Raw genomic sequence first — 19,992 nt, 5'->3', positions numbered from 1 at the left:
TGGTGTCAGGTATTTTACTAAAATCAATTTGTAAGCCTTGATGCATATGGGGCCTGTCTAGATTTGTACAGCCTTCAATAGTTATATGTATTTTTTCACAATTAGTCCAAGGAACAGTCAGCAACCATGGAAGAGAGATTTCGAAATGAATTGAATGCACACGTGAAACTGTCCAATTTGTACAAGGTATGTTTTTGTTGTTCTGCATTTTATTAATGTTGTTCGTTTGCATAAATTACGTGGATTTTCTTGAGAAATAAGAGTAGTTCTGGATTGAACTGTCTACCTCTGGCATGTTCTTCATTTGTGAGGCATATTTTCTTATGTGCAAGGCTTTGTAAGTGGGTGTATCAGGGAAAGGGAAGTGATTTGAGGTTTATGGTTAATGGGTGATATTGGTGTTAAATGGGGGTAATGGGTTAAAGTGATATGATTCAATGGAAGTGGGGTCTGAGGGGTTTCTTTAAAGAGCTGATGTGAGAATTGGCCATGATTACTGCAGCATCCCGCCATGCAGCACTGTGGTGAAAATGTCTTGCAGGTGAAGACCATGGCAGTGCTGCACTTTGAGGCATCTGTTCACATGCTGTCAGACAGGAGGGGATGGCAAGGAGGGCCTTGGCTGCAAATTGATCGATGGCATCATATCCATACTCAACATCTGTTTCTTTTACATTTTATGCTTATTTTTTCCCATCTCACGTGCAAATGTTATTCCCTATTTCAGATTTTTGAGTAATGATTTGTTAATTCTGTAAGGGAGATCTCTATCCCAAATGGTTATAGCACAGGTCTTTATCCCTACATTGTCTATCATTCTATCATGTCTAACTTCCTAATTCTCGATATTAACTTAAATGTATGCATTCCATCAACTTAAATTGTATCTTGAAGCTAATGCATTCCTGCATGTAGTTTATACCACTTTTTGTTGTCAGACAATTGTAAAATTTTACATTTGACTTTGATGTAATTCAAAAGTTGCAGTAGCTCTAACCCCCTATAGGGAGTGCCACTGTCTGTTCCTCCATACCATTTTAAAATATCACTGGGAGTTCCAGGCATATGTTAACCTTTTTATTGCCTGGATAATGATTTTGATAACCACTTTAACGTGGTACTCCCAAATGACATGACAAAATGCCATCACATCTCCCTGACAAAAGGAAAGTTCTGTCTTTTTAAATACTATTCATGGCCCTGCATTTTTCACAACTTGGCCACCAAAGATGGATCCCTTTTGCGATTGGCGGTTTATCTGTTTTTAACATTGGTAGCTTTTTTACAATCGCCATCAATTTTCATGTCATTATTTTAATTTATTTTACTTACATTTTGACAATATCCTCTCCTTTAATGTGTGCTGAATCTGAATATATCGTGTTTTAACTATGTTGTCTGCCTTCATGGATTGCCTTTTTTGTCTGCTTGTGTTTGGATTTTTAAATCAACCACGTACGAATGTTTTACGGTACAAATACCAAGCCTTGAATGTTTGCAGGGTTCAGCTGATGACTCTGAAACTAAAGCAACGGAACTCAGCAGAGCTGTCGAGGAGCTTCACAGTCTATTGAAACAGGCAAATGAAGGTATGTTAACCTCAAACATTCTGCTGCGTTTTATGTTGATTTTTGTACATGGTTTGAGGTGCTTGTAAAATTATGTCGATTGTCATTTGTTTCAGCTCATAAATTAACTGAAGATCGGCTGAGTGAGACAGAGACCTCTAAAACCAGAGCAGCTGCTGATCAGCATGAAAAGATCATGAAACTTGAAAAAGAATTGGAAAATGCGAACCATCTTCTTACAACAACCAAGCATAAAGGTGCCTTATTAGTTTGATACTGAAGCTTATTCAGTAACAGTAAAAATGTTTTGTGACATCTGACAATGTGTTTTATATGGTAGGAGCTGCCACTCTATCAGAAGAGGAGCTTGCAGCGATGTCACCTACTGCAGCTGCTGTTGCCAAGATTGTGAAACCTGGGATGAAGCTCACAGAGGTACATTGGTGTTTACTTCACTGCTAAAAGTGTAGGTGCATTTTCAAAGGGTTGGAATATCACAAATAAGAAACTAACATTTTCAGTTCATGACTGACCTTTTTCTTGTATCTTTACAATTTTTCTTGCTACCAATTTGCAAGAGAAGCAATCTGGTAAAGAAGTGGTTAAGATCCATCAAAACATCTTTGTGTTGAGAAGCCGTAACAGCTTTTTATTGCTATTTCCACGGATTATTTCCATGGATTAGTCACGTTAATAATGCTGAAAACCTGTAACTAAAATTCACATCAGTAAATGCATGCCGTGTTGTTTATCGATTTGTGACATAAGAGCCGTGATGATGCAGAGGTTTTGCTAAACACGAATTATTTGGAATTAGAATACACTGTATGCACAAATGTAATTTGGATGAAATTAAATACTTAATGTCTTTGCAGTTATATAATGGATATGTTGAAGCCCAAGATCAGCTGCTATTAGCAAGGCAGGAAAATAAGAGAGTGAATAAGTATTTGGATGAAATTGTGAAAGAAGTAGAGATGAAGGCTCCGCTTCTGAAGCGTCAACGCGAAGAATATGAACGTGTGCAAAAAGCGGTGGCAAATCTCTCAGCCAAATTAGAAGATGCCATGAAGGTAGTTTTTGTTCTAAACCTGCTTGCCAGTTATTTGCTTTGAAAATATGTCTCTGCTTACATAATGCATATTTCATACGTGTACCGTAAGACGCTATTTTTAACCCAAAAATAAGGCACGAAAATTTACCAGCGTCTTGGAGGCCGAAGGTTAGGTTGTTAGCCAAGAAAGATAGCCAAGTCTATCCCTCATTGCTGGCAGCTGATGGGAAGCGGCTGTGAAGTGGGAAGCGGCTGTAAAACGACAGTGCCGCTGGGAGGGGGGGGGGGGGAGGGGAGAGAGTTCCTTTCACAGCACGTGGGGAGTCAGGCCCGGGTCTGCACGGGCAGGAACGTTGAGAGGGAGGGGTCAGTGGATCATGCCAGCAACTCACTCGGCGCTCCGGTGCGGAGCCACTGCAAAGTGGCCGGGGAGGGAAGTAGCTCGGGTGGCTGCGAGCGGCCGCCATCTCAGTGCCTTCTGCTGGCCCGCTCACCTCTGGTGGTGCTCTCCGCCTAAACACCTCTCTCGTGCCATTCGCTGGCCTCGCTCATGTCAGCCGCTTCCCGCAAATCCTTAAATTCCTACTGCCGCCGGGAGCAGCACATGGCCTCACCTGCTATGCTGGGTGACACTGCATGGCATTCACTGCCCGGTCCGTGTCTTTCAATGTAGAGCAGACAGTGAGGGGACCAGCTCAAGAACAAACATCATAGAGCGGAGCGGGTCAGCGGGCGATGGATAACAGGACAGCAGGCGGTGGAGCTTACTCCTGTGTCAGCACGAGTAACCTCAATTGGTCCCTTGATGGCGCTGACATAGGAGTAAGCTCTATTATAACTATCATTATAAGAGAAGTTCTCCAGAACCACTTCAATATTTATTTTGTATGTGGGATCATTTCTCTAAACATGCGATACAAACAATGTTGCAAAAGAATTGTTGCATTATGTGAATCTCTGATGAAATCTGCCTCCGTAGGAAATTCGACGTTTGCAAAAATGTACTGATGAGGCGAATAAGCATTCTTCATTGGTTACCAGGGAGAACCAGAGACACAAAATGCAAGTGTCAGATCTCTCACAGCAGGTTAGCATTTAATGTTGATTGTATTTTGTCCTAATATCAGTTTTCTTTTTGAAACAATCGTGTGAACGGAGGGAATAAATCAAAACAGCTTTCCTGCCTAATTTAACTTTGTCAAGCTTTGTGTTGGCATGATATGTTTTCACCTGGAATGATATTACTATAGATGTGCCTTATTGTTGTAGTAATTGCATCTCTTGATGTAATATCCTCTATTTAGAGAGATCTAAAATAGCAGTTATCTTTGTGTGTAATTGACTCGCAAATTGCTCGTGTGACATAGATATGGTTTGTTTGTGATTCAGAATAGGGTGCTTCTGATGGAATTAGAAGATGCACGGGGAAATCATATTTTGCGTGAAGACGAAGTTAGTTCTGATGACATAAGCAGTTCTTCTGAAGTAATTACACAGCATCTGGTGACCTATCGTAATGTTGAGGAACTGCAACAACAGAATCAACAACTACTGGTGACTGTTCGTGAACTTGCTGAAAAACAGGAAAAGGAAGAGCAGGAAAAAACAACTTCACGGTAAGTAATGTAAATTGTTTAGAGTTTTTTTAACATTGGTTGTGGATCTGAAAATGTTGTGTAAACCCGTTGAAAGATTGCTTTCTTCTTGCTGCACAATTCATCTGTGCAGGTACATATCAATTTCATCTCTTAATGCTGCCACAGAAGATATTTGTCCTCTGGTCATATTCTAGTAATTTGAAAAACCTTTCTTGGTTTCTATAAAAACAAGAAAATGCTGGAAATACTGAAGCCAAGAGAAAAAGTTGTTAAAAGTACAGGCCAATGACTTAAAGCAGAGCGAGGAACAATTAGAATGCAAGCCTGTTCTATGTTGTAGAGAACGGGGAAAGCAAAGGGAAAACAATCTTTAAAAGAGTTGAGACTTAAGAGCAACTGAATGATAATAAGATGGTATGGAATGTGACAAGTGGTAGTGAAAGTTTGTTAACTGCAACTGGAACCGCCTGGAGGAGCTGCTTCCAGTGGAAGACCAATGAGAACAAACAAGGGAAAAATGGTGCAACTGTGATGCAGACCACAGCAGTTGCTGGAAGTCAGGTGATAAAGAATGCTTGGCAGTACCCAGCAGTTTAAGCATCATCTGTGCACAACATGCAAACTAGTGATGTCCTGTACATTCATGAAACCTAATTTGCACACTGATTTTGTGTTCAGACCACTTGTTTGTACCACAGGACTACTTCCATCCCTGATGTTTGTACGATATATGATTTATTTCTGAAATGAACTTTAGTTTCCTGTAAATTAATGAATGAATGTCAGAATTTACCCAATCCCATCATGGCATCATTGTTATTCTAAACCCGTCCATTAAGCAAGTCGGGGATGCTTTCTTGCAGCATTCTGTGCTGATTTTTTTGTGAATTAATTTCATCAAAGGCTTTAACACTTTTCATTCAGACCCTTGATTAGTACGGGTGTCAGGGGTTATGGGGAGAAGGCAGAATGCGGTTAGGAGAGATAGATCAGCCATGATTGAATGGCGGAGTAGAATTAATGGGCCGAATGGCCTACTTCTGCACCTATCACTTATGTCCCAAAACCTTTGGGCTTTTTGTCAAATACCCTATTTCTAGGTGTCACGTGTCTCGGCTTTAGGTTTCTGATAAACATTTGTTGCTACTGGTCAAGAGGAAGTGTTTTCTCTTCCTAAATTCTACTGAAAAATATTTAAACCGATAAAATTTATTTTTTTGAATTACAGAATTTCTGAACTTCAGCTGAATCTTGCGGAGGCTCTCAATGAACTTGAGCGACTTCGTGAAGCCAGAAGTCATCAGATGCAACTAGTGGAATCAATTGTTCGACAGCGGGACATGTACCGTACGTTGCTTGCACAGATGACTGGAGTGACAATTCCAATCCAGGGTAAGGAGGGAGGGATGCATCAAATGTTATTTAATTGAGAGGAATGTGAAAAATGAGAGTGAGAAAGGCTTGGTGCGTTTTATGGTTCTATGGCAGTGTCGTAGGAAACCCGTGGCTGCAATAGTGCAGGGGGATCAAGTAGAGATAAATAGGGTCAAGTAGAAATTAATGAATTTGCCCTAATGATCATCTAATTGAGAAATAGGTACGTGTGATGCTCTGATATAGAAAATCACGTACTTCACAGAGGTAAAGACAAATTGTCCCATACTCTGTTATGTGACCAGCAGTTGAGTGCAACGGATCATTAAATTATTAATGGGATGCAAGGATTTGAGCTTAGTGGGAATCGAATGTGATCTTGCTGAATGGTGAAGCAAGAGTGAGCTGCCTTTTATTTCTTAGGGTATTTATGGAGGGCAAGGCCCAAGAGATTGAATAACGTGGAGCTTAGGACAGTGAATGGGTCAAAACATGCTGGTGTTTAGGAGTCCAGGAACATATGTTGGTTCGATGTCTGGAATGAGATCAGCAAGCAAGTGGAGCTATAAGATTTCATTATTTAATTCAAGTAAAAATAATAATTGAGGATATAGCTATTAAAATGCATTTGGGGTATCTTTAAATCGGTAAACCCCTCAGAATGAAACTGTGCAAGTGGAAGTTGTGATAATCAAAATTCAGTTTGGGCATTGTTGTGAAAAAGGCAAGATAGACCGAGGTATGTCTGAATAATTGTAGTAAGCAGTGATATAATTAAGCGACCTTAATGAACTGGACCTTGTGACTAGAAAGTAGTTGGGTGGCACGATGATATAGCAGTTAGTGCCACAGCTCCAGGTTTTGTCTCTGGTTTTGTCTCTGTAAAATGTCAAGTTCGTGGTGTTTACCATGGATACTCAGGTTTCCTCCCACATCCCAAAAATCTGCTGGTAGTTTGATTGGTGCTGAAAATGATCCCTTAATATTAGACAAGAATAAAAGTAATCAAAGGGGAATTGATTGGCATGTATGAACCTGAGGCTATAGAGAATACAAAGATATCTGTCAAGATCCCAACAAACTCCTGCCTCGTTCAATAATCTGGAATAGATCCCATCTGAATCTTTAGACTCATCTGTCTTAAAGGGACCCAACACCATTAAGTTCTTGATATCAACATGTCAAAAAATATCAGCATACCCTCCCTGATCTAGCTATCTATCCTCCATGTTCTCAATGAATACCAATGTGAATGAATACCAATTGGTTCATTTCCTCTGGCTTCCGGCATAAATTTAATGTGTTGTCCTTTTACCCTCTTATTTTTAAAAATGAGGTAGTTCTGCTATAAAGCGATAGTTCTATTCCAAAGAAAATTAGGAAAGGGGGATTGAGGGCGAGAGAGTGTCAGGCTAGTTATAACCACCAGGTCAATGGTCAAATCAACCACGTCAATTTTCTTAAGATAGTTCAAAAGTCATAATTATGTTTTTTGTACTCCTGCTGCCCACAAACAAAATTAGGTAACGCAACAGAAGAAATGCCTTTGATCTCATCCACTCCAAAAAGGTCTCCAGGTCAAACAAAAACATTGCCACTCACGTCCACTCCAGCTCCAATTCCTTCAGCAGAATCTACAGAACTTGTTCAAGCAAGAACAGCATTGAAACAGGTAACAAAGTCAAAAAATTGTTGCTTAAGTACAATTTATAGACCAGAAAACATTTCACTGTGTTTTTTAATGGTATTAATATAAACGATCACAGTGGAAAAATGGTGTGAATAATTATAATGGTAAACACCGCTGTTAATTTTCATCATTGTAAGTATTTGTAGTTGAGTTTTAAACTAATTTTTGACATTTCAATCACCAATTTTTATCCTGCATAACGCAACAATGACATGGCATATCTATGTTAATCATATCTAATCTCCTTAATTGGTGTATGTATCATTGCCCTCTTCAGTAAAATGTATCCATGTTTTCTTCCCCTAATTCTTTCGACATTTATAAATTTCCCAAATCTGATGCATTTCTGATTCATCGCATTTACCCTCTGTAATGTTGACAGAACCAGGGTGTTAGAGGAGCATATTGTGGAAGATTGCAGATAGTTTGCGTCTTCCTTAGTGAAAACAGAATGAACTGGACCTTGTGACTAGAAAGTAGTTGAGTGGCACGATGATCATCCACAATCAGTACCCCGTTCCTGCCCTCCCCATATCCCCTGACTCCACTATCTTTAAGAGGCCTATCTAGCTCTCTCTTGAAAATTTAGACTTCAACAGGGAGGACAAAAGGATTAATTAAGAGGGGGGGGGGAAATAGAGCATGAAAGAAAGCTTGTGGAGAATATAAAAACTGACTGCAAAAGCTTCTTTAGATATGTGCCGAGGAAAAGATTAGTGAAGACAAATGTAGGTCCCTTACAGTCAAACAGGTGAATTTATAATGGGGAAACAAGGAAATGCCAAGACCACTTAAACAAGTACTTGTGGTTTCTGTTTTCACTAAGGAAGACAAACAATCTCCCGGAAATATTGGGACCGAGGATCTAGTGGGATGGAGGTACTGAAGGGAATCCACATTAGTCAGGAAATGGTGTTAGGTAAACTGTTGGAACTGAAGGCAGATAAATCCCCAGGGCCTGGGTCTGCATCCCAGAGTACTCAAGGTGGCCATAGAAATCGTGGATGCATTGGTGATCATTTTCCAATGTTCTATAGACTGGATCAGTTCCTGTGGACTGGAGGGTAGCTAATGTAACCCACTTTTAAGAAAGGAAGGGAGAGGGAAAACGGGGAGTTATAGACAAGTTAGCCATACATCGGTAGTGGGGAAGATGCTTGATTTGATTATTAAAGATGTAATAGCAGTGCATTTGGAAAGCAGTGACAGGATAGGTCAAAGTCAGCATGGATTTATGATGGGGAAATCATGCTTGAATATTCTGGAATGTTTTGAGGATGTACCAAGTAGAATGGATGAGGGAGAGCCAGTGGATGTGGTGTATCTGGACTTTCAAAAAGCCGTTGACAAGGTCCCACACAGAGATTAGTGTTCAAAACTAGAGCACATGGTATTGGGGGTAGGGTATTGACATGGATAGAAAACTGGTTGGCAGACAGGAAGCAAAGAGAATTAACGGGTCCTTTTCAGAATGGCAGGCAGTGACTAGTGGGGTGCCGCAAAGTTCAATGCTGGGACCCCTGTTATTTACAATATATATTAACGATTTAGACGAGGGAATTCAATGTAACATCTCCAAGTTTGCAGATGACACTAAATTGTGTGGCAGTGTGAGCTGCGTGGAGGATGCTATGAGGCTGTAGGGTGACTTGGATAGGTTCGGTGAGTGGGTAGATGCATGGCAGTTGCAGTATAATGTGGATAAATGTGAGGTTATCTACTTTGGTGGCAAAAACAAGAAGGCAGATTATTATCTGAATGGTGTCAGATTAGGAAAAGGGGAGGTGCAATGAGACCTTGATGTCCTTGTACATCAGTCACTGAAAGTAAGCATGCGTACAGCAGACAGTGACGAAAGCTAATGGTGAGAGGATTTGAGTATAGGAGCAAGGAGGTCCTACTGCAGTTGGACAAGGCCCTGGTGAGACTATACCTGGAGTATTGTGTGCCATTTTGGTCTCCTAATTTGAGGAAGGACATTCATGCTATTGAGGGAGTGCAACATAGGTTCACCAGGTTAATTCCTGGGATGGCAGGATTTACATGATGGAAAGAATGGGTCGACTAGGCTTGTATTCACTGGAATTTGGAAGGATGAGAAGGGATCTTACAGAAACATAAAATTCTTAAGGGATTGGACAGGTAAGATACAGGAAAAATGTTCCCGGTGTTGGTGGAAGTCCAGAACCAGAGGTCACAGTTTAAGAATAAGGGGCAAGCCATTTAGGGCTGAGATGAGGAAAAACGTTTTCACCCAGGGAGTTGTGAATCTGGAATTCTCTGCCACAGAAGGAAGTGGAGGCCAATTCACTGCATGTTTTCAAGAGAGAGTTAGTTATAGCTTTTAGGGCTAACAGAATCGAGGGATATGGGGAAGAAAGCAGGAACAGGATTCTGGATGATCAGCCATGATCATATTGAATGGCGGTGCTGGCTCGAAGGGCCGAACGGCCTACTCCTGCACCTATTTTTTGTTTCTATGAATGAGCTGCAGGTGGCAGTGTTCTCTTGTATTATAGGAGATTTAATAAAATCCTAAATCTGCAGTAATATCTGTAAATTACTGAAAAGTCTTAAATATGCTAAATTTCAAAGTTAGTAAAATAACATTTTAAAGGATATAAATTATTGTTTGTTAGAACCAGTAAATAATTTTGTGCAGTGTGCTAACATTTTAAGGTTCATATTTTAAAAATCTCTTTTCAGCTTCAATTACATTTTGAAAATTACAAAAAGGAAAAGGCAGAGAATGACAGAATGTCAAATGAGCAGAATGAGAAACTTCAAGATCAACTGACGCAGATGAGAACTCAAAGCACAAAACTGTCCACACAATTAGAATTTGCCTCCAAACGGTATGTGTGGAGAATCAGAACCTCTATTGTTACTTTGATTTTAAGGGACACGCATTTAGAAACTATGATTTGATGCAGTATTCCCCCAAACTGCTACTTTTGCTGCATTATAATCATGAAAAGTTAACTTTTAATGTCTTTTCTCCTGGGCTTTTAACTCTTTTTCTGCCCCATTCGTCTTCAGTTAATTAAATTCCAACAACACTTCTTCCACTCGTCTGCAAAATTTGATCCTATTCACTCCTATTTTAGGGGGTCAGCAGTACATCCAATACATTGTTCTCTTTCTCCTATTTAAAGTAACATTATTTTTTGCATTTAGATATGAGATGCTGCAGAACAATGTAGATGGATTCCGCCGTGAAATAGCTTCTTTGCGAGATAGGTGTCAGAAGCTTACCACAACTGTTCAGAAGCAAGAACACATAATAAACAGCATGACCCAAGATTTGCGGGCATCAAATGAAAAATTGGCTTTGGAGGAGGTGAGAATTTTATTGAAACGCTGTCCCACATGGTCGTTTGACAGTTTCCCACATGGTCATTTGACAGTTTACATTGTGACATTTACATTGTATTAAAAGAGTCAAGGTATTTTTTGACAATTGCATTAAATTAATATTCCATTCTATTTAAAATATCTTTGAAGAATTTTACATGTTCTATACCATTGCACATTATTTGTACATGAAATTAATTCTGTAGGCTGCATAAAATTAAATAATTAAATACATACCATATTTTCTAAGTCTTTCATGTTTTTATGAAAAAGATCCATTTCATTTGAAATCGGGTGGAATAGTATTGGAAAGCAGAGCAATTGAACATTTTGTTAATATTCCCCAACCCATGCAGACTCGAGGAGAAAATCTGAGGAAAGAGAAAGATATGTTGAAAATGGTAGAAATACGCCTCACCCAAGAACGGGATTCAAAGTTCGCAGAGCACAGGGGACAAAGTTTGCTACTTACAAATTTGCAGTCTATTCAGGTATGCTATACACCATTTAGTCTTGTCACGTGTGACAATAAAGTATTCCATTCCATTTGGACAAAGAATAAAATTGATTATTTATGCAAGATTTAGATTATGTTGAAATTATCTTGTAAACTGATATTTTAACTTTCTAAGGAACAAAATTAACTTTTTCCAAAGTATATTTGTTTATAAAACTATCATAGAAGAATAATATTTCAACAGGCCGATGTTATAATAGCCCATGGTAACATAGAATGAAGTTTTGAGGGAAGTTTTGGTCTGCGTTCTTCTGGAATATGTAGAATTAGTTATTTGTTGTGAAAATCCCTGGTTCACAAATGTATTTCCATTCAATTTTTTGACAATATGTAGCTGAGTTTGGAACGTGCGGAAACTGAGACCAGGCAACGTTTAAACAGCCAGATGGAAAAACAAGAGCGTGAAATTGAGAAACTGAAAAAAAAATGTGACTATGAAGTGGATCAACGTCATTTGCTTGTCAGAAACCAAGAAGTATGTTTGTATCCTTAAAAAAAAATAATGATACAGAGAATATATAATTAATGTTTTCAGTCATATGTTTAGGCAAATTTAATTTAATTTCTACTTTTTTTTACAGATCCAACTTCGGGAAATCAAGAAGCAGATTGAAACGGAGTCTATTCTTCACACAAAGACAAAAGATCTCCTGAAAAATTCAGATCAAGAAATTAGTTCCTTGAAGTTACACCTTAATAATCTTGAAACTAAATTGGCGGAGACTATCGGGAGTGTTTCCAAAGGTAAGCCATCTGTCGGAACGTGGTTTATATGTACATAAATAGATCCATGTTTTTCTGTCTTTCTTTACCTAGGGCTCACTCCCACCTCCTTTCATTAATGTAGAGTAAACCTTCAATATGGATATTCTTGTTATGTTTGCTGGCTAATGGGTAATGTGCACCTCTATGTTTAATGTATAAATTCTAATTTGATTTTTGTTTTGTTTCTGTGATTATACCAACCTTATTGTTGCTTGTCAATTGGTTATTTCAATTCATAATGCATGAAAAAATAGAGAGAATCTTAGTTTTTGTTTCTTTCCCCCCCCCATTCAACCCCATCCTACACACTTGGGCGTGGGTTGAGTTAGCGGCTAAATACTTATTAGTGGAGTTTATTGTAGAGATGTGTTAGAACATCAGTTCACTGACATGATTTGTAAAGGATAATTTTTAGGAATAAATTGCCTCCATAAAAACTGTGAATGATTGTTGATAGAAATTATAGTTGTCCATAAACATGTCTGATTTATTTCCAGGTGAATCTGACATGGAAGAAGATGTTGATAACCTTCGCGCCCAGCTTAGACAGGCCGAGGAGCAAGCAAGTGACTTAAGAGAACGCCTCAAGACTACTAGCACCAATGTGGAACAATACAGAGATTTGGTCCTTAGTTTGGAGGATTCTCTCAGTAAAGAGAAACAGGTCGGTAACTTGTACATGCATCACTTTAAAGAAATGTAATGTTTCCTGTGGTTATGAGTATAACAACAGAAAATAAGAAGCAGAAGCATGCCAACCAGCCTGCTCCACAATTCAGTAAGATAATGGCTCATAGAATTTTAGCCTCCATGCCCTTTTTCCTGCCCAATTCCAATTTTGGGGATCGACAGAGTAAACGTTTTCAGAGCACTGCTTGCCGTTTGCGTGTTTTTAAAATATCAAGACCATTCTGTATGCATTGCTCCTGGAACAGTTCAAGGTTTCAAGGCCAGTTTATTGTCACAGTTGGATGATCAGCCATGATCATATTGAATGGCGGTGCAGGCTCGAAGGGCCGAATGGCCTACTCATGCACCTATTTTCTATGTACCAATTAAGGTACAGTGAAATTCAGATTACTATTGCTATTGTGTTCAGCACAATTTCTCTTTATTCTGTTCCTTAAGGCCAACATTTTATTAGCATTCCTAAATAATTGCCTTATCTGCATTGTTGTTTGATACACTGGGACCTCCATCTGGATCCTTTCCTGGTGTATCATTCCACATATGAGTTCTTCGCCACTTGATAATTCCCTTGATTAATTCACATTTTCATTCTTCTTGCCCACTCAATTAATTTGTTTCCCTATGTGGGCTCTGTGTACTCATAACCTGTATCAGAAGCAAATTTCAGAGCCTCTATTTTTAAAGGAGGAACCAGTTAAAAAGTTGTTTGATTTAACAATTTTTCCTGTACTGTACAGACATTGAATGTAAATAGCAGCTATATTTGGCACTGAAAAAATTCTCTTAAAACTGATGTCCCTTCTACAAACATAGCTCGAATGAACAAGAATGGTGACGGGTATTTGCACTCTTTTACATTTTGTTGCCTGATATTCAGTTCTATGGCCTAGAACCATAACTTGCCATGTTTGCTTTGCAAAGTCTGGAGCGCTTTGTTTACTGCAGGGATTCAAGGCATGCAGAAAAGGGAATAATCAATTGTATTTCTTTATCTTAAAACGTTGCCACTTATCCTTTAATTCTGCTGTTTCAATTTGTTCCTATCAACTTGCAATATACTGAGCTTATACAAATAATTCTGTGCGTGCCTAGTATTTGGCTCAGTGGCTGGGACTGGATTCATACACCACCAGAATTTATTTGAATGTTGTGAATAATTTTACACATTTTCTGCTTGCTGTCGGCTCTCAGGTAACAGAAGAGGTGAGGGTTGCGGTCGAATCTCGACTCAAAGAATCTGCAGAATATCTGGTGCAGTTGGAGAAGCGTTTGGTGGAAGCTGAGAATGAAAAACAAGCTCTCACTGACGAGAAGCACAAAGCGATTGAAAATTTGGAGCAGCAGGTAATCAAAGTATATAGGAAATGGCAATCGTAATCCCTTGTAAGACAAATCGATTCACAAATTGTTGTTTAGCAGATCGAACATTTTAATTCCGAGATGGGTAAGTTATATAATTCGATATTCAGATTTATTTATTCAATGGTGCTTTTATTGCTACGTGCACGTGCCAAGTCCAAATACACAATGAAAATATTTTCTTACGAACAGTCCAGTAGAGTATTGTCATACCCAAGCACATTCCCGATTGGCAAATTTTACAGAAGTAATCTACTGATCTGCATGCAAGAGGCTTCATGTTTTGGTGCTATTTTCAAAGTCCAGTCTGTACTCTAGTTTTTATGAGCGGCGGCAGATCCAGACAAACGCCAGCCTCTGCGGGCTGCCTTGCCTTATTCCTTGCTTTACTTACTCTTTCTGCTAACTTCTGAAAAATGAAAGATGCTTAAATGAAAGACAAATAACTGGCGCTTGAATTTTGAAAGCTCTTGGAAAATGGCATAATTAATAAATATTTTGTGTAATCATAATGGCAACATGATTTCATTTATTCATGTGTCAAATCTGGTTGTTAATTGCTGTAGTAATGCAGGATCTTTTAATTACAGGAATGATCAGTGTTACTGTAGGCATTAACATTTAACTTTATGCACATGAGGATGTGTACAATTTTACAAATTATATTTGTTTAGCGAGGAGCTGTCTGAATGACGAGCATCACCAGATCAAATGTTAGTTATGTGTTTAGCCCATCTGATGATTTGAATTGACCTATTTTTGGATCAGCCAAAATGATATAGTAATGAAGAGCTCTTAAGCACTTAATGGATCTCTTTCAAGAAGTAAAAATGGATTGCAATTACCTATAAGGCCTTCATACATTTTCAAGGTATCTTTTTAAATGCTGTGGTTAAATGAACTGATGAATTAATGATGTCAATCTACTGGAGTGAATTTTGATCTGGATGTGGAATGACATGAGCCTAAAGGTGTTGGATTTTTTCAGTTGTGCCAGTTGATATAAAAGAAGCTCATGTATATATTTGCTTTTTTAAGAAAGCATGTGGTCATGCTCCAGATTTAATAATGACACCAACATTGGAATCATCTTATCATTTTACTACTGGTGCATACTGGGATGCAGCTTTATGTTAATACATTGTTCCATTATTTTATTTGAAGACATCTGAACTGAGGAGGAATCTGAGCAGCCTTCAGGCAGAGCTTCAAGATGCTGTTCAGCGAACTGCTACTGCAGCAACCAATGAACAGCAAGCAAGGGCTGACTGTCAAGAACAGGTATGTGTTAGGTACATTGTGCTCTGTATGTTTTGTGAATCATGGCTGATCAACATTTACAAATATATTTCAGCTCTCTCAAAAGACCCACTAAGTATTTTACAAACTTCTTTCACTTTTAAGAGAGTTGAGCATTATTTCTATGTGGGTGTATGGTAGTTATATTCATGACTGAGTTCTGCTTCAAGACCATGTACAAGATTGTATGTGACACACATGTAGTGGGCGTGATTTCGAACAATGATGAGATAAATGGAGGAAGGAGATAGTGAGTTAAGTAAAATGGTGTCAGGACAACAACCCCCCCCCCCTCAACGTCAGCAAGACGAAAGAGCTAAGTTATTGACTTCAGGAAGTGCGGTGTTTGTGCACGCTCCAATCAGCATCAATAGTTTTTAAAAGAGAAACATTTTTAAGATACTTGTTTTGTTTCAGTTTTATTAGTTTAATTAAAATTCTTTTGCTGGTGTTTTTAGGCCAGGGTGGCATCTGAAGCACAGAATAAGTATGAGCGTGAACTGATGCTGCATGCTGCTGACGTGGAAGCACTACAGATTGCCAAGGAGCAAGTTTCAACAAATGCACAGGTCCGGCAGAAGCTGGAAGACACTTCTCAAAGGGCTGAGGCCCAAATGTTGGAGTGCAAGGCTGCTAAGGCTGAAATTGAAAGAATGTTAAAGGTAAGTAGCTTGGGAATTTGAGTTAATTTCATTCCAGGATGTATATTTGTCGAAGAAAATGTCACGATTACATTTATCCTACCTAATCTTGTTTTCGGTTTTGTTTCTTAAAATAAATATCTAAATATTCTCAGTTGAATTTAGATGTCATTTGTCTATTCTGAATCTTGTGTTGATGCCTCAATCCATTGCCATTTTTGTTTGTCCACCCCCTTGGCACTTTTTAATATAACTTCACCCATTTAAAAAAAAAAATTTTTGTTTACAATACAAAGCTGTAGTCTTTGAAGAACAATCTAATCAATTTCCGGCCTTTTCACCAGTAAATCATTTTCCTTTCGAATCTTGCCCAAATTGTTATCCTTTATTTCTTCCTAATCGATGCATTGGAAACAAACATAACAAAGGGAATGGCCTTTGACAGTTGTTTTGCATGTTGACCAGCTGTGGGCGAGTACTCCAGTGAGCATCCATATCTACCTTGTCTGCACTTTTTGTTCAGAACAATTTCTGGATATGATGGAAATGGGGCCATTTAAATCTGACAGTGTGTAATAAAATGCTGTGCAGTTTTTTGAGCAAATTGAATAAAACTGGTTGAAGTTTATAATATTTTCAATGGGTTATTTTGTGTAGGATGAAGTTATCAAACTGACTGCACGTTGTGGGGATCTGCAGAAACAGAACAAGTTGTTGCTTGAGCAAGTGGAGAGCCTTAGTAATAAGATGGTGACTGCAGTTCAAGAAACAACTCAAAGTTCCTTCAATATCTCTTTCAATGAAGAAGGAAAGTCCCAGGAACAGCTACTTGAAATTCTGAGGTAAATGTAATAATAGTATTGCCATATTCATTGAAATGATTGAACACAACAATATTGGGAAGTTGCATTTATGTTACCTGCATTTATGTTAGCACATGCTGCCAGCATCTTATTTTAATCAAAATAAAGTTGCATTGTCCTGGTAGGAAGCTTGGTTTGTAGTAAAAGAAATTGGAATTGGAGAACTACCAGTTTGCATTGTCAAGTGACATCTTTATAACTAGCACAAGCTACATGCCCTTACCAGCAATTCCAGTTCCTCTCTTGCTGTACCAGATTGTGTCTATTAAGGGCAGTTTATACAAACCCAAGCTAAATTCTGTTCTCTTGAAAAAATCCATCACAAAGACCCATCCCTGATGTGGTATGCTTGAGCCCATATGCCACTGAAGACCATTTTTATAACCGTCTTCCATTGACAAGATTCCTTACTAAAGTTTGTAATATCCTGCATCAACTTATATTTCTCATTTACCTTTGATTTGCTTATTCATAACCAAATCAAGCCTGGTCTTAAATATTGTCTTTACCTCCACCAGACCCACCTTGTGCCAGCCTATTAACTTGACTGCTCTGACTTTTGTCTCCCTTCACTCCACTATTTGCTACAATTTAGCTTTCTGCCGTACTTGGAGTATCCCATTCTACCTTTCCACCTTGCAATAGCAAATTTATTTCTGTGAAGTATCTTGGAATGCTTTTCTAAGTGTTAGAGGATGGTTTGGGTAACTTATTGAATTAGGAATTTTGTACTGAAATATTTTGTCAGCAAGAATCATTATTTTAAATTTATAGCTTCCTATTATATTGGGATAAAGCCTATGTATGTATTGTATATGAGAGTGATTTGTTGCCTAAGTTTTCCATAGATGTAAAAGATTAATCTCCTCTTCTCAGTGGTTGATCTGCAGAATCCCCAAACTTGCCCGTCCACATTTATAGTGTATACCATTAATTTATAGTCGAGTTATGCTACTTTGGTATCTTACTTCGTTACCACAACATTACAGAACATGTACACTGAATTGTCAGCTTTTGTGTAATCTGTTGTGACCAGCTCGTTTTTGCCAATAATTGCGTATGCAAAAAAAGAAAGTGAACCTGAGAAGTTAAGACATTTTAACGTTTTATCCAAATCTGCACACCACAGGTTTGTGCGACGTGAAAGGGAAATTGCGGAAACAAAGTTTGAGGTTGCCCAAGTGGAGGCTCTGCGCTATCGTCAACGAGTGGAGAATTTGGAGAGAGAGCTGAAGGAGGTGCAGGACAGTCTCAATTCTGAAAGGGAAAAGGTCCAGGTAAATGTTCTGGTTTTAACTACAAAATCCCTGCAGAAAGCATTTAAGGGTGGGATCGAAACTTGGGGAAATTGTAAGCTTTTGATCAATGAAGATATTGCTCGAAACCATTCATTTCAAATTTAGCTTCTGTTATAGCTCTCCTTATTTAAGTATTTTTATCATACAACTTTTTGATTTGACATTTGAATTTATTTTTGTACAGGTGACTGCCAAAACTCTGGCACAACATGATGAGCTGATGAAAAAGACAGAGACAATGAATGTTCTAATTGAGACAAATAAAATGCTACGAGATGAGAAAGAAAGGTTGGAGCAAGAACTCCAGCAATCAAGGGCAAAGGTCAGTATACTTCTCAAGGTCAGAAAATGCGCGTCAGCTCAGTCCTGTCATGCAGGTAGAGTTTGGATATTTTGAGCACTGATTGGTATACAGCGCATCACTAGAAATACCAAGTCAAGCAGATAATGGTTTCAGAATAATGGGGTGTGTGCAGGCTTGATTGAGTAGCCTTGCTCTTTGAAATTGTACAAAGAGATCTTTTGGTTGACAGGACTGTATGCCCACTTAAGAGAACATATAGGTTCTGGAAAAGATGTGCCCTCTGCCAACATATCAAGTCAGTTCTAGGCCTTGAACTGTTCCTATCCATTGGGCTTTTGTGAATGATTATTCAGGAAATAGTATATTTTTAGGGAGCACTAACTTGAGCGATGCAAATAGAGTAATGTTTTGTTGCATGATTCTTAGATTCGTAAGCTAGAATCTGACATCCTACCTCTTCAAGAATCCAACACTGAGCTCAGTGAGAAAAGTGGTATGTTGCAAGCAGAGAAGAAATTGCTGGATGAAGATCTCAAACGCTGGAAGGCCCGTGCCCAGGTATGACGGGCAATTTATTTAAATTACTACTCATTTCATTGCTCATTGCTTGGTGGTTCAGTAGCTCATTGCCATTTGTGTAGCTTTTGGCTGAAGAATCCACATTAATAACAATTGGTGCTACATTTGATATCTTCGGAGCTAAACCAAGAACAACGAGAATTTATGGCATTGGAAGAAAAAATGTGGAATCTGTCTATTTAGTGTCTTGTCATTCGCCTTTTTTTCTGCCAAGTACTGATTAACTTTGATGCGTGATCGATTGCCTCTCTAGTTTAGATTCGTCATGGTATACAATATTGAAATGGGGCCCGTTGACTCAACTGATCCATGCCAGCCAAAATGCCTTTCTTTGCAAATCCCATCTACCTGTGTTTGGCCCATATGCTTCTAATTCTTTCTCATCCATGTATTTATTCAAATATCTTTTAACAATTGTAGTCGTACCTGAGGCGCCAGCTCTGGCATCTTGTTGTATGTACCCACCTGTGTAGAAAAGCCCACTCCTCAGACCCTATATACATTTTCCCCCTCTTAAGGCCATGTCCTCTAAAGTGAATGCTCAGATTTTTTCCCCCAGGGTAGAGGATTCAAAAACAAGAGGGCATAGCCTCATCGCCTTAAGGTGAGTGGAGTGATTTAAGAGGGACCTCTGGGGCAACTTTATCATCCCATATCTCTGCCAGAGGAAGCTGGAGAAGTGGATACAATTGTTTAAAAGACATTTGGACAAATAATTGGATAGGCAGTTCAGATGACTATGGACCAAATGTAGGCATATGTGACTGGACCAGTGGGCCAATTTGGTTGGTATGGACAAGATGGGATGACAGGCCTATATATGTAATCTATAGCTCTGACGATCTTGTTGTAACCTTGGACAATGTTCTTCACTGTGTGCAAACTTACTAAATGTGCCGCCTATATTTAATTGCCAAATCAATAATATATTTGGCAAACAGGATCCAGCACTGATCCCTGTAACACACTGCAGTTTGAATTATTTCATTGTGTGTGTATATATAATCTGATTCATAATTATTTAGTTTAAATTCTTATC

The 19,992-nt window shown here is 38.7% G+C and overlaps 1 protein-coding gene across 4 annotated transcripts in view; it reads left to right on the top strand.

Annotated features, from left to right (window-relative positions):
- tpr (translocated promoter region, nuclear basket protein) overlaps positions 1–19,992 on the top strand; it is a 67,359-nt gene that overhangs the window by 16,409 nt on the left and 30,958 nt on the right. For all 4 annotated transcript variants that reach the window (XM_033028181.1, XM_033028182.1, XM_033028183.1 and 1 more), the window contains exons 8-29: positions 106–186; positions 1,502–1,589; positions 1,685–1,825; positions 1,909–2,003; positions 2,444–2,641; positions 3,602–3,709; positions 4,012–4,238; positions 5,449–5,612; positions 7,118–7,266; positions 9,991–10,139; positions 10,462–10,624; positions 10,995–11,129; positions 11,490–11,630; positions 11,737–11,899; positions 12,418–12,584; positions 13,802–13,954; positions 15,134–15,250; positions 15,727–15,930; positions 16,567–16,751; positions 17,902–18,049; positions 18,255–18,392; positions 18,801–18,932. In XM_033028181.1, the coding sequence (XP_032884072.1) occupies positions 106–186; positions 1,502–1,589; positions 1,685–1,825; positions 1,909–2,003; positions 2,444–2,641; positions 3,602–3,709; positions 4,012–4,238; positions 5,449–5,612; positions 7,118–7,266; positions 9,991–10,139; positions 10,462–10,624; positions 10,995–11,129; positions 11,490–11,630; positions 11,737–11,899; positions 12,418–12,584; positions 13,802–13,954; positions 15,134–15,250; positions 15,727–15,930; positions 16,567–16,751; positions 17,902–18,049; positions 18,255–18,392; positions 18,801–18,932 (3,246 nt within the window). The remainder of the gene's footprint in view (positions 1–105; positions 187–1,501; positions 1,590–1,684; positions 1,826–1,908; positions 2,004–2,443; positions 2,642–3,601; positions 3,710–4,011; positions 4,239–5,448; positions 5,613–7,117; positions 7,267–9,990; positions 10,140–10,461; positions 10,625–10,994; positions 11,130–11,489; positions 11,631–11,736; positions 11,900–12,417; positions 12,585–13,801; positions 13,955–15,133; positions 15,251–15,726; positions 15,931–16,566; positions 16,752–17,901; positions 18,050–18,254; positions 18,393–18,800; positions 18,933–19,992) is intronic.

This window comes from Amblyraja radiata, chromosome 10 (genome assembly GCF_010909765.2).
Source record: "Amblyraja radiata isolate CabotCenter1 chromosome 10, sAmbRad1.1.pri, whole genome shotgun sequence".
Lineage (NCBI taxonomy): Eukaryota > Metazoa > Chordata > Chondrichthyes > Rajiformes > Rajidae > Amblyraja > Amblyraja radiata.
Note: the sequence above shows the minus strand (reverse complement) of the source record. Positions and strands in the feature narration are given on the sequence as shown.